Source organism: Myxocyprinus asiaticus, chromosome 3, assembly GCF_019703515.2.
Source record: "Myxocyprinus asiaticus isolate MX2 ecotype Aquarium Trade chromosome 3, UBuf_Myxa_2, whole genome shotgun sequence".
Classification (NCBI taxonomy): Eukaryota; Metazoa; Chordata; class Actinopteri; order Cypriniformes; family Catostomidae; genus Myxocyprinus; species Myxocyprinus asiaticus.
Genome location: NC_059346.1, coordinates 47,323,348 through 47,349,365, shown reverse-complemented (window position 1 = coordinate 47,349,365; position 26,018 = coordinate 47,323,348). Strand labels below are relative to the sequence as shown.

The 26,018-nt window shown below is 36.3% G+C and overlaps 2 protein-coding genes across 4 annotated transcripts; both read right to left on the bottom strand.

Annotated features, from left to right (window-relative positions):
• Positions 1-4,495: 4,495 nt before the first annotated feature.
• On the bottom strand, positions 4,496-13,752 carry LOC127427069 (surfeit locus protein 4-like). Its single transcript, XM_051674420.1, has 6 exons — positions 13,542-13,752; positions 9,877-10,063; positions 9,663-9,739; positions 8,626-8,669; positions 8,341-8,527; positions 4,496-5,883 (listed from the first exon to the last, which is right to left on the bottom strand). The coding sequence occupies exons 1-6, from the start codon at positions 13,587-13,589 to the stop codon at positions 5,617-5,619; spliced, it is 810 nt and encodes a 269-aa protein (XP_051530380.1). The 5' UTR covers positions 13,590-13,752; the 3' UTR covers positions 4,496-5,616.
• A 1,574-nt stretch (positions 13,753-15,326) lies between these two features.
• Positions 15,327-25,740, bottom strand: polg2 (polymerase (DNA directed), gamma 2, accessory subunit). Of its 3 annotated transcripts, none has more exons than XM_051676460.1 (8): positions 25,043-25,740; positions 22,988-23,105; positions 22,710-22,815; positions 21,922-22,107; positions 18,406-18,546; positions 18,201-18,281; positions 17,410-17,510; positions 15,327-17,297 (listed from the first exon to the last, which is right to left on the bottom strand). In XM_051676460.1, the coding sequence occupies exons 1-8, from the start codon at positions 25,512-25,514 to the stop codon at positions 17,285-17,287; spliced, it is 1,218 nt and encodes a 405-aa protein (XP_051532420.1). In that variant the 5' UTR covers positions 25,515-25,740; the 3' UTR covers positions 15,327-17,284. The 3 variants fall into 3 exon arrangements, with proteins under 3 accessions (XP_051532420.1, XP_051532427.1, XP_051532412.1); XM_051676452.1 differs by having other exon boundaries at positions 15,339-17,326; XM_051676467.1 differs by lacking the exon at positions 21,922-22,107 and having other exon boundaries at positions 15,328-17,326.
• Positions 25,741-26,018: the final 278 nt, after the last annotated feature.

The window sequence follows — 26,018 nt, the reverse complement described above, 5'->3', positions numbered from 1 at the left end:
TCTGGCTCCCATGAAATTGGACATTATCAGGGCTGTTTCTGGTGACAAATCATTGTCTGTGTGTTCCTGCCACTTTATGAGGGTGTGAACAGACCGAAGCGAGGAAGAAACATCTTTTTGATGGGACTTGAAGGCTGACCTTGTCACCCTCTTCCTTCAAAAGTGTGACCCCCACGAAGACCAACTCAAAGTGTGGCCTGAGGTTGACTCTTAAAGTACTACATTCATCTTTAACTGTTCACACATTTCCTTGAGAGGAACCGAAACCTTCAACATGCAAACAGGAATGCTGGAACTTTCTTAGATCTGTCTGTCTGCATCTTTAACTAGAAGATTCCCTGTTAAAGGGATAATTCATCTAAAGATTAAAATTATGTTTTCATTTACTCACCTTATGTTGTTCAAAACCCATATGCACTCAAAAAATAGCTCTTTGGCTGAACTTGATTCCATCGTAGACATGGCTCCATGTGTTTTTAATTTAAAACTACTATGGTATCTCAACACAAACACTTTGTGTAGAAAGAACTTAACTGAGTTAGCCAAACCCTACAAAATGAGACGTGTCAGTGTAACTCAAAATAAATCTTTATTTTTTATGTACCAACTAGTGAAAGTGAAAGTTAGCATTCTAAATACATGCTGGTTAGAAGTACTAAAGAGTATAGCTTAGTAACTAGGCTAAGGTTAGAACAGCATTTGCTCAACGAAGCAAGTAACCAGTTTCATGCGAGACATCTACCTGTCCTCGTTAGCTCAAGCTCCACCCTTCACTATCATGGTAACCCCCAAAACTTTAACATACAAACTCTAGATCTCAACATAAAACACTAACAAGTATCCCCATTTATATTCATCTTGCACAAAAACACGAAATAACACTTCATTTTAACATTTACTCTTTCTGTTGAGTCTTGTGTAAAGCATGCTAGGAAATGGAAATTCAGTTTCAGCAATACAACATTAACGCCACAAAAAGTACACATGTAGTCCCAACACAAATGGTGTAGTAAACTTCAACCATTTTACAAATAAAAATAAATAGAATGAAATCAAGTTGAGAAAATTTTCTATAATTGTGTTGCTTTTTTTGTGGGTGTGTTTTTTATTTCCGTAAACACAAAAGGAGATGTTAGGGAGAATATTAGGGACTGACAGCCTCAGCCACCATTCACTACATCTTCCACAAAAGGGGAAACATCATATGGGTTTGGAACAAAATGGTGAGTAAATAACAGAATTTTCATTTTGGTGTATATAACCCCACCCCCTACTTTAATTGTGCATATGGTAAAACAGAGCACTGGGGTATCTCCATTGACCTGTATCGGAACGCTAACCACACCCACAACATTTTCAAACCTGAGCTACTGCAGCCAAGAAAAGCAGGCTGTATTTGTGTACAAATAATGTTTTCTTTACAGAGCAATCACTGCTTGGCTTAAGGCTGAGGAAGTGAGGATGGACTCCTGAAAAATTACAATAAAAGTGGATAAAGACAACTGCTTGTGTAAAATGAAAAAAAAAAAACGCATGCAGCTCACACTTACAAAAAGTTCTTTGGTGGTACAATGGTGTGACAAGGCAGGCGAGGAATGAGGATCTAAAAGCAGATTTATTAACAAAAGAACGAGAAACCCCCCCAACAACACCACACTGAAAACTAAGCACAGAACAGACAACACATGTAAAGACTAACAAAGAAACCAGGGCTTAAATCCAAATGGGCAAACAAGGAAATGAGGAACACCTGGGGAAAACCCAATCATGAAAAGAAACTAGAAGGACTACAAAATTAACAGGAAACAGGAACGAAACAAGAATTTCAAAATAAAAGGTCTAAGCAAAAAACACAGGGAATACGTGACAGAGCCCCCCCTTTTAAGGAGCGGATTCCAGATGCTCCAAAAACAAAACAAAAAACCAAATTGTCCATGGGGCGTGGGGGAAAACGGGTAGTTCAGAGGGGCACAAGGGGAGCAGAGGAACAAGGCAAAGTCAGGGAGGCTTAGAACCAAGGCGGAGCTGGAGGGATGGAGAGCCAGGGCGAAGCTGCAGGCTCAGAGGACCAAGTAGACCAGAGCAGATCAGGCAGACGGCCAGGAGACCAAGGAGATGACCTCAAGGTGGGGACTGGGTCAGGAGTCCTGGGAGGTGGCTGCAGGGCCGAGACAGGGTCAGGAACCCTGGGAGGTGGCCGCAGGGCCGAGACAGGGTCAGGTGGCAGAGCCGCTGTAGGAGTCGTCTCTGGGGGAGCGGGCGGAGCCGCAGAAGGAATAGGCTCTGGAGCCATGGCAGGCTCGAGACAAAGAGTCCTGGATGAATGGGAAACTACCTCCGTGGCGGCAAACACGGGAAGAGACTCAGGAATGACCTCCGTGGTAGAGAACATGGGCGGAAACTGGGAAATGACCTCCGTGGTCGCGGGCATGGGCGGAGACTCGGAAACAGAAACTTCTACTCCGGATGGCCGAAGTTGACAACGCTGGCTCTGGGACGGACGAGGCTGGCAACGCTGGCCATGGCAGGCGTGGGCGCAGACAATCTTTGAAGTAGGGTCTTCATGGACCTACACACCGACATCAGTGGCAGATCATACAATTTGGAGACAGGGGCCGTGGAAGGCTTCGAGACAATTAAAGCCAGGTTCAACGTAGGGAGAGGAGGATCCTCAGATTCTAGAGTGTCCTGGGTTAACCTCACATATTCCCTCCATGTGTAGTCTCCCATCTCAGGCAATTCCCTCCACCGATAATAGGTTAAACCTATTCGGTATATTGCCTTGAGATGGGAGTCCTCAAAACCTGTGAGGCTAGCAATGGAAGAAACAGGAGTATTCCCTAATGGGTAAATCCGCCCGGCTCAATTGAGTGAACATGGCTGCTAGATCCATTTTTTGGTCAGTCTTCCTGTGACGAGGCAGGCGAGGAATGAGGATCTAAACACAGCTTTATTAACAAAAGGATACACAAAGAAATTCAGAATATTTAAAAAAAAAAACAAAACAAAAAACACAGGGAAACCAAGCACAGAACATGACAACACATGTAAAGACTAACAAAGAAACCAGGGGAAACAAGGGCTTAAATACAAATGGGCAAACAAGGAAAGGAGGAACACCTGGGGAAAACAATCAGGGGAAAACCAATCATGAAAAGAAAATTCAAAGGACTACAAAATTAACAGGAAACAGGAACAGGGAACTAAACAAGAATTTCAAAATAAAAGTCTTAAGCAAAAACACAGGGAATACATGACAGATGGTATCAGATGGGAGTACCATGGTACTTTTATATATACCATGGTACTGAATGATTATCATATTCATATACTATAGTATATAAATTGTACTCTAAGGTTAATCAAGGAATATCATGGTGCATATCCAAAGAAATATGGCAATTCATTGTCTTCTATTGCAGTGGTTCTCACAAGGGGGACGGGACCCAGTAGGGGGCCTCAAGATATTTTCTAAAATAAGGTAGATTATTACAATTTTTAATATAATTATTATAATTCAACTTACTGAAAATGCAAAAAATTTAATATATCCCTTCAACAACTTGCTTTTTTTTTTTTTGAAGAATATACAGTTCTAGACATTTCTGGAATCACTAATTTATCATGATTAATTGTTTTAATCTATTGATGCCAGTAGTTTCTTTCATTAGAAAACTTTGAAAACAAGCTTTGTCATCATTACAGTAGAAGTATCAAATGAAAATATATTTTATTAGATATATCTGAAAATATAAATATCTCATTGCCTTCATGGGGGGCCTTCGAATATTTTCTCTGACATGGGGGACCTTGGAGTCAAAAAGGTTGAGAACTACTGTATTGTGGTACTTTCTGGAACTTAGCAGTATCAATATTTTGTATTGGTATACTGCAAATCGGATTTTATCACATAGTAAAAACAAGATGCTATCAAATGAGATATTTATACACTTTCATGCTCATTATGAATATTAATCATTATGTAGCTATAGGCCTATTTTTGGACGTTGCATTGTGACAATCTGTAATTTACAACGAAACAGAAGAGTAGCAAAGAACATGTATTATAAAAGGAAAGCAGTACCTTATTTGAAGACTTGGCAGGGTAAAGTAATTGAATCTATGGTTACGCCAACACCATGTGACTAATATATCAGTGGTGGTCCTGAAGTTTGATATAAACCATTAGAAACACCGCAGCGACCTCTACTGCTGCTCAAACTAAGAGCTGCAATAGTTTACCAAGCATCTCCAATGCCTGTGTTTGGCACAACACCTGTTGTCGATAGATAATCATTCAAATAAACAAAATATTGGCATGGAAATCTGTCTTGGTAACGAAGGATTCAGACAAAAAAAGAAAAGGAAACAAAAAAAACAATTACCACAAACATTATTGCTACTGTATTATCAAATTAAAATGGGATCTCCTTCAAACAGTGTTTATCTTCAAACAGAGAATATCTCTGTCATTTTAATTTATCTTTTAATGACAGATAGAAAGATATGGTTAGCTGTAAAGATAAAACAAAACTAAACAACTGGCACTTTCTTTTCTTTTCCCTTTATATGTCAAAACACATTTTTAAAACATTTAGAAAACCAATATATATTTTTTTTTTTATTTCTTATTGTACAAAGAGGAAAAACAGAGTTTGACAAACCACAGGGTTTCATTTTTCGCATCTCACTCTCTTGCTTGTTTTGAGAAATACTATAATTCACCTTTTGCATACTTTAAAGTGACCTGACAACAGACAGCAAACACAAAACTAACAATTACTTACACTGACATGAGAAGCCAACAAATCTTTGTAAAAGGAATGCTATATATTTAAAGGCCATTTAACATTATTTACGTAATCTTTATTTCCCACCCTTTTAAAATGATAGAGAATATTAATTGATTTTGACTAGTTTGTGACTTGTTAGGCCTGTTGACAGGGATTTACACATTGTGCCATATAAAATAACCAGTGTATAGCAAATTTCAACACAGCAATTACATCAGTTTAAGACCAGCCCAGTGAAAGAAAATTACAAAAAATGACCCATTAAATAAAAATTTCTTGCTGATATAGAAACACAAATGTACTTTTGTGTACCTCTCCTCTTGATGAACTTTGAAGGCAGAACATTACTATACAGAATCACAAGGAAATCATGCTAAGGAAATGGTTATGTCTTTGGTAAGCTGACTGTAATTGGCACCTAGATGAAAAAGACAAAAAAAAAATGACAGGGCAATGGAGAACAATTTGTTATTACATCAATTGTTGCAGTTAAACTTTTATAACATGTTTATAACGTGGATAATCCAAATTTTCCAAATATTAGAATCTGACCCGATCCTTAGAAAATAAATATGATAAACTAATGTCTAAAAGTGCTGGTAGAAATAATTCAGTACGCAGGCAAGATGAAAAAACAGGCAGTGCATGAGATGTGGAGAATGGGTCATTCTGTTGGTCCTGGGTTCTTTATTAGGCCACGTCTTAATTCAGCTCAGTCCTCCCCAAGTAGGGTACCTGGATTGCGTAATAAATGCATGGAAATACTACTGTCAAAAGGAAAACTACAGAGCGAGTGAGTGAGCAGTTTGAGTTCAGTCCAGTCTCACCACTCTTTCTTTTTCTCATCCATAGACACTCCACCTGGACCTAGTGCTACTATCAGCAGAAGGCCTCCGATAACAGATGTGGTCTGGAAGAAGTCGTACTTGAGGAAGTCGTGCATGGGTTTGTAGGCTGGTACGGTCCAGAAAGCATTGAAGTACACGTTAATAGCCAGCAGCCAGATGACCAGGGTGAGAGCAGCCAGCTTAGTCTTGAAGCCAATAGCTACTAGGACAATGAGAGCTGTACCCACGAGGTTCTGCAAGATCTAAACCAAAACACAGATATACATGTACTTTACATTTCCATTTATTCATTTGGCAGACGTGTTTATCCAAAGTGACTTAATATAGGAATAATACATCATAAGCGATTCATCTTAAGGAGACAGCAGTACAACAAGTGCTGCATTACAAAGTTTCACTAGCATCAGAATAGTAGTATACAAAAAAGACAGAAAAAAAAAAAAGCTTTAGGACAATAAGAATAATACTATAACAAAAACTGTGTCAATGAGCCATGTGGCTAATGCAAAACTAAATGGGACAAAGAAACACTCCAATTATCTGTGTGATAGTAAAATATCTAACCAAGTCTGACCTCTAGTGGCAAAAATGGCTTAGTACAATGGACAAAGTACACCATAAAAAATAGCTCACCCAAAAATGAAAATTCTGTCATCACTCACCCTCATGTCATTGCAAAACCATATAACCTATCTTATGCCTTCAGAAGACTGGGAATATGGCGCACAGGCTGCATGTACTACTTTTAATTAAACTTTTGGGTGTGTTTTTTAAAGGGGTCATGTCATGAGGAATCAAATTTTTCTTGATATTTTGACATATGAGAGGTCATTGTACTATAAAAACAAACTAAGTTTCAGAACTCAAAACATCCTCCCCAACGCAAAAAAAAAAAAAGCATCCATTGAAAAAAAGCTGCAAAAACACCTCAATCTAAAGCAACCCAACCATAATAGCATCTGTATCCTGATGAGTAAGCCTGAAACACTTACCCTCACAAACAGCTGAAACTGGTGAAATAAAGTTTTGGACATTCTGCCAACTCATAAGATGGCACAGAGCTGTGTTTATGAGAAAACACCAATAAACATGCTGAAAAAGGCTAACTTTAAATGATAATGATTCTCCACATTCATTTGTGAAGGCTGTTTTCAAGTTTACAATCAATTATAACATTGTTTTTAAAAACAATTGTTGAAAGATCTGCATGCAAGCCTATCTAAAAAGGTGCTTTAAGGAAATGTTTGTAATATTCTGAATGCCATATTTCTGCTGCCATTTTGGTAGGCATTTTTACAGGAGCTGCCAATATTAACTTGAAGCCCTTGATTAGTGTGTGATAAAACTATGCATTATTTGGAAAGACGACAAAAAATTTATTATATTTTACAAAAAAAGAAAATGAAGCCAGTTTTAGGACCATTAAGATTTTTTCCCGTCATTCCCATAACAATATAGTGAAAAAATTATATATTTTATTCAAGTTAGAATGTATGCACGAATTTTATTGTTTAATGCCATATCAGCATCAAATGCTATTTACACGGCAAAAACAAGGTGAGATCCATCAATCAAGCAAATAATAATAAATAGTGGAAATGAATAAAAGGATAAACAAACAAATAATCTTCATACGGAACAATTTAAATCTACATATAGTAAGATTTTTTAAAACTGTATTTGTGACATTGAAGTTGTAATACTTGTAAATGACATCTTTAAAGGAAATTAAAATTCTCATCATTTACTCATCATATCCTCATGCCAACCCAGAAGTGTATGACTTTCTTTCTTCTGCTAAACAAAAACATAGATTTTTAGAATATTTCAGCTATGTACATCCATACAATGCAAGTGAATGGTGGCCAGAACTCTGAAGCTCAAAAAGCACAAAAAGGCATCATAAAAGTAATCCATAAGACTCCAGTGGTTTAATATGTGTCTTCAGAAGCGTTAAGTGTGGGTGAGAAACAGATCAATATTTAAGTCCTTTTTTTACTTTAAATTCTCCTCCCAGCCCAGTAGGTGGCGATACGTATGAAGAATGTGAATTGCCAAAAAAAAAAAAAAAAAAAAAAAAAAGAATGTTAAAATGAAAGTGGATATTTATAGTAAAAAATGATAGAAATATTGATCTGTTTCTTACACACACCTATCATATCGCTTCTGAAGACATAGATTAAACCATGGATTACTTTTATGTTGCCTTTAAGTATTTTTTGGACCTTTAAAGTTTTGGTCACCATTCACTTGCATTGTATGGACCTACAGAGCTGAAATATTCTTCTAAAAATCTTAATTTGTGCTCAGCAGAAGAAAGAAAGTCATACATATCTGGAATGGCATGAGGGTGAGTAAATGATGAGAGAATTTTCATTTTTGGGTGAGCTATACCTTTAAGTATTCCTCATGGTAATATTTGCTGTACTGCATTTATGCTGATTTTAATCTTATTTTAAAGATTTTTTTATGATATTTTTTGCATTACAATATAATAATTTGGGGGGGCATTTGCTTAATGGTCATGAAAATAATGTCACTAGGCAAAAAATTCAATGGTCCTAAAATAGGCTTCTTTTATTTTATGCACTACATAATCTCTTATTTATTTATTTTTTTAATTTGATTTGGGGTGAAATATGACCCAGAAACTTCTTTATGAGATTCACCATTTAACCAAGCAGTGGATGTTTGCTCACCGAGAGGAAGCTCGTGTCAAAGTGGAGCAGCGTCATAAACATGAGCACCAGCAGGACTCTACCTCCGAGCTGCATGTACTGTTTAGGAGAGCTCTCTCTCATAGTGGGAACTCCAGCAAACATACTCCTGCCCTCAGAGCGGGACTCAGCAAGGAGCAGCAACAGACCTCCACCCAGGGCCAAATTCCTGTCAGAGAGAGTACAGAAATCAATATAGATGAGATCAAAGCATAATCCATGTTGGATGATATATTTCCATCTACCATATCATTCAAAAAAGCTTACCTCATCAAAAACTTTGGGTCCCAAAAAATGCTATAGGCAACAGTCTGGAACGGATAAAGATCATGATTGTAATTAAACAGTTTAACATAATTACAGTACTATTCAAAGATGTTTAATTAAAGTCTTAGGTGCCGTTCACACGGAGCGTGCTTTGTGTCTGTCTGTGCTGATTTTGAATTGTTTTTCTGAGTAAACATGCGCTAGACGGATGTCTTTGAATGTTGCCTCGAGTCTTGCTGCTTTTGTCAGCGTCTCTATTTTAAAATTCTGTGTCAAGTTAAAAAATAATTGATCTTTTAAAAACTTTTTTTAAAAACATTTTAATGCAAGAACTCAGTCAGTCTAAATGGCCCTTAAGGTTGTTCTATGTTGAAGTAAAAGAACTTAAAGAATATTGCGTGTTCAATACAAGTTAAGCTCAATGGACAGCATTTGTGGCATAATATTGATTACCACAAAAATTAATTATGACTTTTCCCTCTTTTTCTTAAAATATAGCAAAACTCTGGGTTCCAGTGAGACACTTACAATGGAAGTGAATGGGGCCAATCCATAAATGTTAAAATACTAACAGTTTCAATTGTATAGCCACAAGACATAAACGTTATGTATGTTAACATGATTTTAGTATGACAAAATCGCTTATTCACCTTATCTTTGTAAAGTCTCATATCCAATTTTGCAACTTGCCATGATGACATAATGGCATGAACCCTAAAACAACTGTTAAATTTATAATTTAAACAACTTCACAGCTCAAATAAGACACGAGTTTTAACAGAATAATTAAATTAAGCACTTTTATAAAATTATAAGAATCACATTTTTGCTTTTAAACCCTCCAAAAATTGGCCCCATTCACTTCCAGTGTACGTGCCTCACTGAAACCAAAATTATTATTTTTTTTTTTTTTTTAAAGAAAAGGAGGGACGTGTAAAAATAATATTTTGTGGTAATCAACATTATGCCACAAATGCAGTCGGTTGAGCTTAACTTGTATTAAACATGGAATATTCCTTTAATAATCCTGCTCACACCTGCAAGGCGATGATTCCGAATAATCCAAAGCAGGCATACTGCACAAAATTTCTGCTCAGGATCAGTATACAGCCACCTGTTCAACAGATAAGATTATAAAATATTTTTCTAATAAAAACAAACAAACTATTCAACAGAAATCTAAAGACATTTACAGAAGCCATCTAAATTGTGTCAAAGATTTTTCCACTGAATAAACTGAATCACTCTTACCCAGCTGCCCTATCAAGTTGATTAAGACAAAGAGCATGGCAAGGAAGAACCCACATCCCCACGTTGTCTCGATATATTCTTTCTGCTCACTCCACTGGAACCACATCCGAATGCCGTCCTCCAGAAACGTGCTGATCAGACAGAGGCGCGCTATGTGAGGCAGATACTGCTTCGTTACCCGTAGGAACTAGAGATGAAAAAAAGGACAGAGATATTTAGTTGATAAAATTGATTGTTTATTCATTTTCTGTTTATCAGAAGAGAATACTTGAGCCCATTTACATGCACACCAATTCACAGATAACTCCCCAAAATCAGCTTTTTTTTTTTTTTTTTTTTTTAAATCAGACAAAGCAAGAAAACCACATTTACATGAGATTTGAAATAATCGATTTAATCTCTGCCTTTGAGGTCAAAACTTGAAGAGGTACGCACCCAAAACTTGCATACATTAGATAAGCCAGTAAGAACACCGGAAAAGGGCAATTCCAGCATTATGGATGTGACATTTTCAGTTAAAATGTGAAAAGTAACTTTATTATATATATAAAATCATTACCAGTATATAAAACAATTTTTAAGTATAATCATAGACCCCCACAGAAAGAGTCCAGATATCAGAAAAGTTTCAGTCTGGACAAGTTTTTTCCCAGTTTCGATCGGGAAATGAGCTTGCATTACGGATGTGACAAAAATGGACACGAGTTTTTGTGAGACCACACACTTTGCAAAAACTGAAATGCACAATCCAGAAATAATAATAGCCACAGAATTTAGAAGGTTTGGGACTCCTAAGAACATGTAATATTTATTTTTTATTCATTGTCGTTTTCACATAAATGGAGATAAACCAGCGTTACGGACGTGAAAGTTGTGAAAGCAGCACTTACATCATGAGGGGAAACCATTCAAAATGCTTTGAAATCTGCAGACTTCGACTTTCACATTCTTTCACTTTCACATTCTTCTTTTGTTTTTGGCAATTCGCATATCGCCACCTACTGGGCAGGGAGGAGAATATATAGTAAAAAGGACTTTAATATTGATCTGTTTTCACCCACACCTATCATATCACTTCAGAAGACATGGATTTGACCACTGGAGTCTTGTGGATTACTTTTATGATGACTTTATGTGCTTTTTGGACCTTTAAAGTTCTGGTCACCATACACTTGAATTGTATGGACCAACAGAGCTGAGATATTTTTCTAAAAATCTTTGTTTGTGTCCTGCAGAAGAAAGAATGTCATACACATCTGGGATGGCATGAGGGTGAGTAAATGAGACAATTTTTAATTAAGGGCAAACTATTCCTTTAATGCCATTCTGAAGACAACTTAAAAGGGATAGTTTCCCAAATATGAAAATTGTGTTTAATCACCCTTATACTATTGCAAACTCATATAACATATTGTCTTATGTGGAATATAAAAGGACATGTTAGGTGGCATATTATTCTCAGTCACCATTCAATTTCATTGCATCTTTTTCCCTATAATGAAAGTGAATGGTGAAGCTATCATTCTACCTGACATCTCCTTTTGTGTTCCACGGAGGACAGAAATCCCCTTTAAGGCAATAACTACAGACTACAATTTGAAAACCTGTCTAAGGCCTATAGGTCAGCATTCAGGACTGTGTTGAGACAGAACAATGTTAAAAGGAAAAGTCAATGGAAGGACATTCATTTTTGGTGTCTAGCCCAGATTTCTGGACTTCAAAAAGCTATTTAAATCCCAGTGTTACATTTAACTAATGACCTCAATAATCTGATACTATCAAACCAATAGAACATGAACAAATAGCGCAGTTACAATGTGACAAAATCTTAGGCTACTCCACAAAATCATTTTACAAAATTATAAATCCACTGATTTTACTAGAGTGAATGTTTGGGCTTTCCACATCTTGCATATTACATCAAGCAAACGCTAAGGCAGCTTCTTAAATGTGTGCTGTTTAATGTTCAACCTCTGAGCTCCAATTACCCTTTTCACTTTCCCCCACATTTTCAGCCAATATCAGAGAACAGGTTGCCAAGCATACATCCACGGATGACTCATGAACACAAGGGCTACATTCCAGCAATAAATCTTTAGCACTTCCTCATGCTATAAGTGTTCAGTAGAGATGTACAGAGAAGAACAAGGATATAGATATTATCTATTACATAGACTACTGACTATTCTATTAATAAACACGTAACATGAGGTAGCTTATTAGAAGTGACCTAAATGATCAGACCAGCAAAAAGTCAAATTTTAGTCCAAATAACTAAAATCTGGAAAAAGGTCAGGAAGAAAGGCCTAAAGGACAATTATCACCTGTCTGATTCTTGAATTGACTTAATGATGCTAAAAGTGATAACCTAGTATGTGTTTATAATAGACAATGGTAAACTCGTATTGTGATGAACTAATGTTCAAGGAATTACTGAATAGTACTTCAAATTGTTAGCACTGAATTATAACACTTTAGTAAATGCCGGGCAGACTTTGATAATAATACTCCTTACATCTGCCTATGATTAACACAACACTGAGCTTTGACACTTGGCACTGCTAAGCCCCGCCTCCAGACTATCCACATCAGCACTCAAACGAGAATGAGCCAATGAGCATTCAACAAGTACCAAGCAAGACTGAATGAATGGGAAGAGACCTCAGGGGCAATGTCTGTTTGTCTGTCAGCACATACTAGCTATCAGAGGGCCTCCTTTCTCAGCATGGATTTGTCTTGAGGAAACATCTGTTACATGGCATAATTCCTTAATCAAGCAATATTGTGCGTTTAACAATACATATGTAGCTGTATGATACAGATCAAGTTGAAAAAAGCATAATAAAGAATTAGGATTACAGATGTCATTGACACTGGCCTTAATTACTAAACTAAAAACCATGAAGATTAGGATATAAAGCAATATATCTACAGGGATGATAACATTAAAGGCATTTTCATGGACTTGCCAATCCCAAGACTGATCAAATGATGCCATATGCACCAATGCAAGCACAAAACATTCACCAAACCCTTAGTAACTAAAGGTTTAAAGTTATTTACTGCTATTTAGCTCAAAATAAGCAAAAACGTACAGTCAGTATGAATAAGACCCCTAACACATGCAACAATCATGCAAATCTACTGGGAGGGTAAACTGCTTTTGCAATGCTAATGTACTTAACGTTGATGGCCTGATGTCATTTTCCTGTTGCATATGGTCAATACAACCTTATTTTTTAACATTACAATGGTTACCGTAAAAACCAACATAATGCATCACCTTTGCATTTATGCATCGTTTAATTAGCTAAAATCGTTCAAGGATCAAGTTTACATGTCACTGTAACACTTTGGGGTGCATCACCACTCGAAAGCATCCTTGTAAAGTAGAGCATAATCATTAGGATAAAGACATATATTTGACTTTGAGGCCAATTGAAGGTATTACTCAAGCTTTCTACGGTTTTAACATTTCATAAGAGAAACACTAGTGGTTGAGTTCCTACAATACAAACATGAGTCTAACTCCAAACAGAGACACGGACATTTCGCGGACTTTGCTCTGAGTAAGAAACATCCGCTGGTTTCGGAAACGACACAAATGCCGTGAACTCTCCGTGATTTTGTGTGTCAGTTGGCAGGGCCTTCTGTTCTCTTCTCACCTGATCCGCCACGTCCTCCGCGTTGCTCATCAAATCATTCTGCGCCATGACAGCAAAACCAAGCGACGGTTCCTCACGCCAAGACGCCTTTGATGCTTTATGTTGTGTTTGTCGATATCTGTGCCCACTCTCAGATGTGTTACAGGTTTCGCACTAGCTTTGCCTTGCTGTCGTCTGTATGTGTGTGCTAGAATGCCATCTCCGCCCCATAATGCCCCGCTGTCTGATCTGTCGCCCTCTGTAGGACATAAAGGTGTCTGCATGCCACGTGTACTACTGCAGCCAGAATATAGAGCTCAAGCCGAGAAGTCTTGACTGTTTAGTGTTTACTACAGTCTACTGTCATTGTAGAACCATATTGCCTATAGAAAATATACATAAAAAATAAACGGAAATAAATAAAATAAAAAATACCTCTATATGATGAATAAATTATAATAAAATAAAATGGCACCACTTTACTATAAGGTTATATATTTGGTAAAAATAATAAATGCATTTGGAATAATGAACTAACAATGAACAATATTTCATTACGGCATGTATTAATTTCGGATAATGTTAGTTTACGAAAAATACTACTGTTCATTGTTAGTTCATAATGCATTAAATGGATAGTTCACCCACAAATGAAAATTCTCTCACCCTCATGCCATTGCAGATGTGTATGACTTTCTATCTTCTGCTGAACACAAATGTAAGATTTTTAGAAGAATATCTAAAAGTTCTCACAATGCAAGTGAACGGGGACCAACATTTTGAAGCTCCAAAAAGCACATAAAGTCAGCATAACATTAATCCATATGAATCCAGTGGTTAAATCCATGTCTTCAGAAGCAATATGATAAGTGTGGGTGAGGAACAGATCAATATTTAAGTCCTTTTTACGAAGTCCCCCACTTTCACTTTCACGTTCTTCTTTTGTTTTTGGTCATTCGCATTCTCGTACATACTGCCACCTACTGGGCAGGGATGTGTATTTATGGTAAAAATGGAATTAAATATTGATCTTTTTCTCACCCACACCTATAGAAGACATGAGCTGTGTCCCAAACGACACACTATACTCTATGCACTTATAAAATATACAATGCGCTCAGCCATGTAGTGTATGAATTTTCAAAGTGTATTATAGTCAGGGTTGGGAGGGTTACTTCTGAAATGTATTCCACTACAGATTACAGAATACATGCTGTAAAATGTAATTTGTAACGTATTCCGTTAGATTACTCAAGGTCAGTAACATAATCTAAACATAAAATGACTCTAAGCTGAATTTACTTAAAATATATATGTAGCATTTTTGCATCATGCTTTTTAAGTAAATCCAACACATAATTTGTTTCAGTGCAGGAAATGTCTAATGTCCCATACAATGCACTAAATTAAAATAACTAAACACTTTTTAACCATTGAAATACATGCACAAATACAAGCTTTGATGTCCTTTGCTGTTTAGTTAATGAAAAGATTAAACTGCACCACATGAACACCACTATAGCTGTACATTTGAGCAATGCCCTAAAACGTTATCTGTTTTAGCAGCATCACATGTAACCTTTTACACACTTCACAGATGTGTATATAGTACAGAAAGTACAGATATCCGTGCTAACCATTTTTGATTTTTAAATATATTCATATTCAACATATCAAGGGGAAACAAAAGGTCATTAAGAGCCCATGACATGTTTATAAAGCATTTATAAGTATTACAAAATAGCAGAGGTAGGTGACCCAAGTTACATGACTCAAATTTAAGGACTTTTGAATTGCTTGATTAAATGCCTTTTTTTCTTGTGATTTTTCTCGTGAAATTATTTAAATGTATATTTCTAAGTAGGAAAACAATGTCACTATACACAGATAACACATTATAATACACAAATAGAACAAATAACCATTCATTCTTATGTATATGTTAATATAAGACAATGTGTTAATATTTACCATTTACGATCATACCCCTTTGGAATAGTCACTTTATTTGTCTTACAGCTTGAAATCAAAACCCATTAAAAAATATAAATTTTCAGCTTTTTTTGTAAAAAAATTTATTTATTTATTTATTACTTTTTTACAAGTTTTTCCTTAAAATATTCAAGTAATAAAAAAAGGTAATATACCTGGATTTAATACTTCGTATAGCTACTTTTTGCTTTTATGACAGCCATCAGTCTGTTTGGATAGTCTCTACTAGCTTCGCAAACCTAGATTGGGGAATATTTGCCCATTCTTCCTTGCACAATTGTTCGAGTTCAGTCAAATTACTGGGTGAGTGGCGATAGACTGCTCTCTTCAAGTCCACCCAAGAGTGTACAAGGCAGCATCCATTTCCCTTCAATCCTGAATAGAAACACCTCCACAACATACAATTGCCACCACCATGCTTCACAGTAAGTATGGTATGTTTTGGGTGATGTGCTATGTTTGATTTTCTCCAAATATAGACCTTGGAATTCAGTGCAAAAAGATACATTTTTCATCTGATGAGAAAAAATTACACTAAAAACATCTTATTAAAAAAACAAAAACAAAAACAAAAAAACAAACAATCCAACAAAGCAAGAAAATTGTGTTTACTTGAGACTTGAAATCATTGGATTGTTCTTTGCTTTTGATGTTAAAATGTAAACAGGCATGCACATAACACTTGCGCACATTAGAAAAGCCTTTTTATAACGCCGCTAGGGATGTTTATATACAACGCAAAATTGGGGTAATGGGCAAAAATGTCTAGCTGTGTCCAAATATGCATACGGTATTTCCCTACTATATAGTATGCCAAAAATATGCCAATGGAGTAGTACTGTATGTCCGAATCCTCAATATTCATAAAACAATAATCGTGAAATTCCCGGATGACCCACTACTTCTGGCGAGATTCTGAAGTGCTCATCCACTGTACACTGTTCTGTCCCATCATGCCTCAGGAGCTGAGATGAGACCATGAGTGTTATATACACCATGAAAGTAATTCCTTGTGCAAAAATGGGGCTGGTTTAACAAAACCATAGTAAACTATTTTTTTGCTATTACGTCATACATTCGGGTCATGGGACAATGCCCACATTCCCGGATGAGGTATATCCAGCATCTTTTCAAACTACTCACCTGCACACATAAACAACGTATCAAATTCTTCATCAAATACATAACATACTCTAACAGTACATGGATGCAGCTTATGTGTGCAGATTGGTTTTTGCTTAAACGGTTTATGACCTTACCCCGATAAAGGAAAGCTGTTCAAGTCGTTTACATGATCACACGCATTGTCTGCTCATTAATCGGTGTAAAAACATGCATGTACTGTAAATGCGCTCACTGTTGCCTCTGGAGCAAGACCACAAACTGGCATATAGAGATATTATAAAGAGTGATCAAAACTTAATGTGGTTTGAGGCTGATATCATACAATAGCTTTATATGAAATTTTATTCACTTCTTTTTCTTTAACATAAAGAACTTTTACAAATGGCATACAACAACATTTTACACCAGTAGAAAAACAATTTGGTTACAGTAATTTTATTACCAACATAGTTATCAAAAGACTAATATTAATAATATTATTACAGTACAAGGCTGTGTATCTTTGAGACTCCGATGAGAATAATCAGAGATTGTCTGAGGCAGATATGTATTTGAGCAGGAAGTGTTTGATCTCTGAGATGTGCATAGTCTCTCTGATGGTGGTGTCTCTGTTGCGGATCAGCAGAAGGCCATTCTTTAGTGTGCTTTCACTGACCATCACTGTGAAGAGGACACCCATCTCATCATACCTGCAGCCGACAGAAGACCTCTAAATACTGATTTACTGTATTGTCAGAGAATATTGTTTAAAAATATGAACAGATTCAGTTACTTTGTATGTAAAATCTCCAGAGATGATGGCATTGTGCCCAGGTATCCAGGCCAGGTGGAAATTCCAGCGTCAAGAAACTCTTGGAGCAGACCTTCACAAACCTTAGGAGACACATTTGGATTGTCTTAACATATTTCTACAAAATCTTGATCTTGTCTGATATAAATGGATTTGTATGAATATTCTGTCATTTTGTTAGAAGTGTTTTTGGCAGATAACACATCAAAATGGTCCTAAATGTTTAGCCTTCATTGTACACATTAAAAGACACTCGAGACCCAATTTGGGTTCCTCAGCTGCACAACCAGTGGAACCCTCTGGAGAACCTCTTAGTATATCTTAAGATCTCTGAAGCTCTCACTCGAATACATTTTTGTGTGAAAATGCATTGATTTCGCTACATTAACTTATCATCCACACTAGAACAGCGTTGTTTCTGAATAGAAGAATTTCGAAAATGCTCTCTATTTCCGCATACTTTGGAAACGATGACATTAGGAAACTGGGAATGGTGTTTTCAAATAAAAATGGATTATTGTGGATCTGGCTTGAAAAACGTACACTAAGTTCCTGCAAGAATTCTTAAGAACTCTAGACACTGTCAACGGTTCCTTCAGTAACCCCACCATAAAGGAAAGGCTTCAAGGCTCTTGAAATATATATTGAAGTTCCTCGAGTACATTAAATAGGATACTTGAGGCTCCTCTGGATCATCTCCAGAGGGTTGTGTTGGTGTAGCAGCTGAGGAACCCCAAATGCCTTGAAGATCTTTTCGTTTTTATAGTAAGTACCTGTCTAAGCTCTAAATTAGAGCCCCGTCCCATATCTAGGGCCACTTTCACAGGAGTTAAAGTGGGATGCAGCTTCAAAACCTGAACAAAAAGAAAAAACCCTGTCAGTCTCTCTATTTTGTTCCATTATAAATTATGTGTTACATCGCTCTTTTTCACCCAGTTAAGAAAACTGAAAAATGGCAGAGAATGTTAGCTTGCTTACTGTCCTCTGATAAAGTTTCATATTTCTGTCAGTTTTCTTCAGCAGCTGTAGTGAGTTGAACAGGTAAGCCAGCATGCCTCGGTCCATATTCCCACTGATAGAGATAACATGAGGAACTACAGACTTCCTTCCATCTCTGCACTAGAAGAAAAAACAAACAAACATTCAATGCAATGTTGTGACTTGATGCATTGACATGTTAACAGCATTACAGGTTCAATACAAGTTACTCTCAAACAACAGTATTTGTAGCATAATGTTGATGACCACAGAAAATATTTTTAACTCGTCTGTAAAGGGGTTGGAGGGAAAGGAGGCGGCGAGAACCATCTTGATAATTAAATAATAGTTTAATAAGAAACTGAACCAAAAAGACAAACACACACACAGGTGTCGGGCAGCTGCCCGTAACTCTCTCTCTCTCGCACTGCCGTCTCCGGTCGCCCTTATCCCTCTCGGGCTTAATCAGCCTAATTAGGGGCTGGGTGTGCGGAATCATGACCCGGCCCCACCCGGACCCTGCCACATCATCCCTTCTTTATTTTATTTGTTTTACATCATCGTTACAGTAAGGCACTTACAATGGAAGTGAATGAGGCCAATTCGCAGAGACAACTGTAAGTAAGCCATTTGTATGTTCATTTCTCAAACTGTAAACACTGTGTCTCTGGGGTGCTAAAAAAAATTCCTCTTTTCTTTTTTGGAGTGACCTGTTCAGCCTGACACAACAACACTGAATCAACAGAGCCTTGACCTAAAGCATATAGAACACTTATGGAATAAAATTAAGAAGAAAATGTCAGATCGTCGATGTTCTAGTGTGGATGCACTGTGGGGGTTTAAACTTGGAGGAAACGTCCACCACAGCTTTTACAGAAACTTGTTGATTCTATGCCATCAGAGTTGGGAAGTAACGGAATACATGTAATGGGATTACGTATTTAAAATACAAAATATCAGGAACTGTATTCCTCTACAGTTACAATTTAAATAACTGGTAATCACAAGTTACAGTTACATTCAAAAAGTACTTTGATTACTGAAGAGATTACTTTACAATTAATTGTCATTTGTTCCATTTTAGTTTTTTCTCTCGCCTCAATCCAGGTGGCGGAGGACGAATCTCAGTTGCCTCCACGTCTGAGACCATCAATCTGCGCATCTTATCACGTGGCTTGTTGAGTGCGTTACCGCGGAGACGTAGCACGTGTGGAGGTTTCACGCAATTCTCCCCGGCATCCACGCACAACTCACCACGTGTCCCACCGAGAGTGAGAACCACATTATAGCAACCACAAGGAGGTTACCCCATGTGAGTCTACCCTCCCTAGCAACCGGGCCAATTTGCTTGCTTAGGAGACCTGGCTGGAGTCACTCAGCATGCCCTGGATTCGAACTCGTGACTCCAGGGGTGGTAGTCAGCGTCAATACTCACTGAGCTACCCAGCCCCCATCATTTGTTCCATTTAATATTTAGTCTGTTCACATTTATCCATATAAATGATGCGATCAGAGGAACGTTTGCGCGAACCTTTTAATTATCAAATATCTCGCATCGATTGCTCCATCCTTGTTTCCTTTCTTTGCATCCTAAAAGGGTGGAGCTAGGACTCAAGGAAAGGGGGATGCACAATTTCAGAAATGAGAAGCACCCAGAGAGAATCCACATACAATCAGAAAAACATGTTGTCATGTACAGTCTGTTGGGTTTTGGAATAAGTTTGGAGCAGCAAAAAGTTAACTTTGTGTAAACTGCCATGTTAACATTTAGCTTTATGCTGAGCTAAAATGGTATTTCTAGCCCTTTTACATGTACCTGCTACCAGGGACAATTATATATTTTTTTCTTTTAAGAAAATCCACGTTAGATCATAATTTTCTTTTCTCTAGTAAGACCTTTGATATTAAGGCAAAGATATACAGCAAAAATCTTAGTCTTCATGAGAAGTTTTGTATTGTTTTCCTGAAAACAATATTTATAAATCCTTAAAACAAGCTATATTTACTTTAATGGATATATTTAAGGTTTTAATAAGATATATTTAGGCTTTTTTCAGAAAATGTATTTTTAATACACATTAAGTATATTTTGTCTTTCTGTACTGGCAGATTTTTTTCACTTGTTATTTACTGGTTTACAGTTAAAACAAATAAAACATCTGTGCTGAAGTAATCCAAAGTATTCAGATTATGTTACTGACCTTGAATAATCTAAAGGAATACTTTACAAATTACATTTCACAGCATGTATTCTGTAATCTGTAGTGGAAAACATTTCAAATGTAACCCATGTACCATGACATTGTCAAGAAGTTCTGTGAAAGAAAGGATTGCAAACTAAATACTAAAACACTTGAACAGTGATCTTTAATGAAGCCATTATCAAGTGTCCACATATTTTAAACAGTATATCTATTGTTTTATCATTTAAAACCTAACAAGCTTATTTACATTTTTTTGCTTGAAAAGTGTGCTCATGCTATCTTTCTTTACAATAAATGCCATTTGGTTTGATATTTTGTTCTCTAATGCAAGGAATATGTATATATTTTTAAGCGCAGCCTAAGTATCCAAATACTTATTGAGGCCACTGTATAATGTATACATCTTGTGGCTATACTTTTCAAACTGTGTGTATTTTAATGTTTATGGACTGGCCTCATTCACTTTCATTGTAAGTGCCTAACTGTAACTGTGATTTTAACTTTTTTTTTTAAAATCTTTTTCTAAATACACGGAGGACATCAATGATATTTAATATTATGCCACATTTGCTGTCGATAGAGCTTAAAGGGATAGTTCACCCAAAAATGAAAATTCTCTCATCGTTTACTCTCTATTACGATAAATTCTCCTCCCTGCCCAGTAGGTGGCGATATGCACGAAGAATGCGAATCAGCAAAAACAAAAGAAAAACAATGTGAAAGTGACAGTGGAGATTTATAGTAAAAAAAGGACTTAAATATTGATCTGTTTCTCACCCACACTTATATCGCTTCTGATGATATAGAGCTAACCACAGGAGTCTTATGGATTACTTTTATGCTGTCTTTATGTACTTTTTGGACCTTCAAAGTTCTGGCCACCATTAACTTGCATTGTATGGACGTACAGAGCTGAAATATTCTTCTAAAAATCTTTGTTTGTGTTCTGCAGAAGAAAGAAAGTCACACACATCTGGGATGGCATAAGGGCGAGAAAATGATGAGAGAATTTTCATTTTTGGATGAATTATTCCTTTAACTTGTATTGAGCCTAGTGATTTCTGTAAAAACTAATTTTATTTTCATCCAACAATAAATCTTGTATACTTTACACTTGTGGAATATTCTACTTCTCAAGTTAGTAATATTTCATTGGAATATAAACTAAATTATAGTTTTTATAAAGATACCATATACAGTTACTGCATTTAACACACTCACACACTCAACTCACACACACACACACACACACACTCACTCAACTCACACACTCACCTCACACACTCAACTCACACACACACTTTGCTCTGACCTGTAGTATTGTGCCTGTTCCCTGGTGAGTCTTCAGCAGATGAGCGTCCCCCAGGCTCCAAAGTGTCTCTAGGGTCTCTGGGCCCCAGGGGAATTTATAAAGGACTTTGATGCCATGAGCTGCCCCCTCTTTCAGTTCCTCATCCACCACATCACACATACTAAAGTCAGACGGACCTAAAGCAAACTGCAGCAGGTGGTCTTGTACTCATGTTCCATAACTGTGTTTCAGCATGCTATTAATCAAATATTCCATGCCTCTTCTACATGACTTTAATTAGCCTGTTTCCTTGACACCTCTTTCTTGTCTTACTACATTACAAGTTTACAATTCTGGTTATCTCTAAAGCATTTTTGGACAATACCCTTAAAACCTTAAAGCTGAAATGTATAATTTTGCATCATTAGCATCACCACATATAATTGCAAAAATAATCCGTTTTCAAACAGATTGCTCCACGCGTCCTCCATTGGTTGTACAGAGAGTCCTGCCCCACACTCAATCCATTGACCAATGTCACTGTGTTTGGCTGGATGACTTTTCAAACTAATGGAGGATGTTTTGATAGCGCCACAAAGCCACAGCGTTACACTTTTAGGTGAAATTAACCTACAAGAGGCTTACTTATATTTGACTCTGCATACTAAGCTGGGATACGAGAAATTATTTTAACATCGAAAAAATTACACGCATCAGCTTTAATTTAACCAGCCCCTTTTAATTAAATAACTCTTTGAATAATGTGAAAATGCAAGTAAGCTCAAGCTTTATATGCAGTCATGCTTTACCTTTCTCCACCACTGCAGTCTCTGACGAGCCCAGAAATCCATCCACTGTGAGGAGGTTCGAGCAGAACAGAACCAGACCAACAACGATTCAGTTACCTCAGAGGAACTAACAGAAGTTGAAGAAAAAGTTACATCTTTCATCATATGTGAGACAAATAAGTTATATTAATTAATAATTAATAATTTACATAATTTACATGATTTAAATATGGATATTAGTATTTCTTTGGTGAAAGTCAGATATGCAGAAAAAAGAGAGATTGATAATTAGGCCTTACCAAAAGGGTGCATGTCTGAGCTGTTCATCAGGTCGATGGCACCAACCTATCTCTGCTAATCCAAAGGGCAATTTCCTATTTACAAGCTCCAAAGCCTGAATATACTGCTGCAAAGCACCTTGAGGGATAAACAGCAAATTTCCAGATGATACATAATGATATCTTCTGATATCTGAAATATTCCTCAAGATTGGGACTGGGGAAAAGCTTTTCTGTTCTTATACAAATCTTTGCCTAAATATGTAAATCATATCAGGATCTACCATAAACCCCTCAATCCTTATTCCTAATTATATTCACGAAGTCACAGAGGACCTAAGTGAAGTTTGACGCATGTGTTGCAGGTTCACTCTCCCCAAATAAGGTCTCCTGGCAGTGCAACTTCTACACTGAGTGCAATATAAACTTCTGAGCAATATGTAAATAAATTTAACATGCTATTTAATAAACATATGTGTGCAATATCCATTTCATTATTTTAAAGTCAATTTGATATATATATTTATAAATTTTATATATATATATATATATATATATATATATATATATATATATATATATATATATATATATTTAAAAATGTAAACTATACTGCTCTGGCATATACAATTTCATATTTATCCATACTACCTTTACATCCCATGTGTGCAATTCACAAAAATACTTCTACCGATTCTCTAGTAAATGGGTAAATGATGTGACATTGTTTGTATGATCTATTAAATTATTCAATTTCACACAAAACAATTACTTGAATAAACCCCTCTATGATGAACACATTTAAAATTTCTGAGTTAAAAGTCATTTTGATATTTTTTCTTGGGCTTAAATTAAAAAAAGGTCATGTGGTATAACCATCCAGAGACAGTATCATTAAATCCTGAAATTTTTGAAATTTGTTTGGCATGAGTAGTGAAGAATAATTGTATTAATATTTCTTAAAAAAAATAAAATAAAAAATAAGCAGTGAAACAAGCTTTTGTCCACTAAATCGAAGGCAGCCATTTTGTGGTGTATTTTGACAAAGATCATAAAACAGATAGGGTCCCTTTAAACCATCATGATTATGTGTCAAGTTTTTTTTTTTTTTTTTGAAAAGGCACATTTAGTTCAGGTCATGTGGTGTAACCCTGAGAAAACTTCTTGATATTCTTGACTCAGAAATTTGTGAAAAATGTAAAAAAACAAAAACAAAACAACAACAATACATATAAATACAAATATATATACACCACATGATTAATTAAAGGAATATTCCAGGTTCAATACAAGTTAAGCTCAATCAACAGTATTTGTGACATAATATTGATTACCACAAAAATTTATTTAGACTTGAACCTTTTTTCCTTTAAAAAAAGCAAAAATCGTGGTTCTAGAGAGGCACTTACAATGGAAGTGAATGGGGCCAATCTGTAAACGTTAAAATACCGTTTCAAAAGTATTGCGCAAGAAATAAACAAAATGCATGTAAATATGATTTTAGTGTGATAAAAATAGCTTACTAAACTTTTCTGTGTAGTAATATTCAATATTAAAACTTTGTTGCTATGACGACACAACGCCACAAACCCTTAAACAATCATAAACAATTATACAGCTAAAAAAACACGATTTTTAAAAGAAAATGTCAGTTCTTTTCTACAATTACTGCCTTTAAACCGTCCAAAAATTTTCCCCATTCACTTCCATTGTAAGTACCTCTCTGTAACCCAGATTTGTGCTTTTTTTTTTTAAGAATAGTCGACGAGTCGAAATACATTTTTGTGGTAATCAATATTATGCCACAAATGCTGTTGATTGAGCTTAACTTGTAGTGAACCCGGAACATTCCTTTAACAATATTTTTGTATATATATATAAAAAAAAAATTAATCAATGAAACCAGAACACACAGATTACGTTTCTATGAACTCGAAACTTTATTATTATTATTATTATTATTTATTTATTTAACTAGATTATTAAAAGATTTCTAATTTTTATCACTTTGGACAAAGTTGTTTGTCAATGTCCCAAAGACAGGAATGGGGGAGTCTGGTCTTTCTCTACACTCACCTTGCAGGAGACTCGTCCGAACAGGCACACTGTCTTGAAGAAGTTTTTGAATCTTTTGAGTTGCTTCTTCTTTCGTGAAACTGTTCTGGTTGAGAATTTCTTGAATGGCCCCACAGTTAACAATCCTGACAGGTTCCTCACATGTTCCACCGTACAGTGAAGTATTGATCCCCAGCACTTGTGCTCTTGATCTGACTACAGACGTCCACCACTGTTCGTGAATGTTTTTCTTCAGTTCTGTTCCTAAAGGTCCATATGTACAGGTTTTGCTGTGGAAAACACCAGGAGAAATGTAATAGCGATCAGCGAACAGTCGCATCAGCAGGCTGGTTTGATCAGAACTGTCATCACTAGTTTCTGCACTACACTTAAATCTATTCTGATGATATTGAGGCATTTTTTGGACTAAAAGCAGAAAACGCCTTCTAATGCAGCAAGGGAACATTTTCCCGAGGGTTTTCACGTTACTCATTAGCAGGTAGAAAGCAGAAGAGCAGCATAATTCATATTTCCAGCCACTCTAGATCAAGCGTGAATGTTTCTGCAGCTGTCTAGAACTGCTAACATCATATAAAGTGTTCAATTGGATCAACATTTGAAACAACTATAACAGCTTATAATCTATCCATATAGTGGTGTTCCGTTGCTGTTGCATGAGACGATCAGTTTTGTTTTCATGCGCTCCGCGAGCACGTGAGTCTCTCCACCCGGAAGTTGTTGTTGTTGGTTTTTCTTTTTTTACCCGGAAGGTATTTTTCTTGACCGCACGTGTACTAACTGGTAATTTTATTTGTGAATCATCAATTTACATTTCACCTAAGGTTGAATTATACTTCTGCGTACGCCGTAGGCTCAGTGTAATGGCCAACACGGTGGTTTGCATAGTATTAGTAGACATATAATTCACAGAGTACACAGCCAAGTGCTAGTAACAGAAAATACCTTCATTTCTGAAATAACTAATCATTCCATGAAT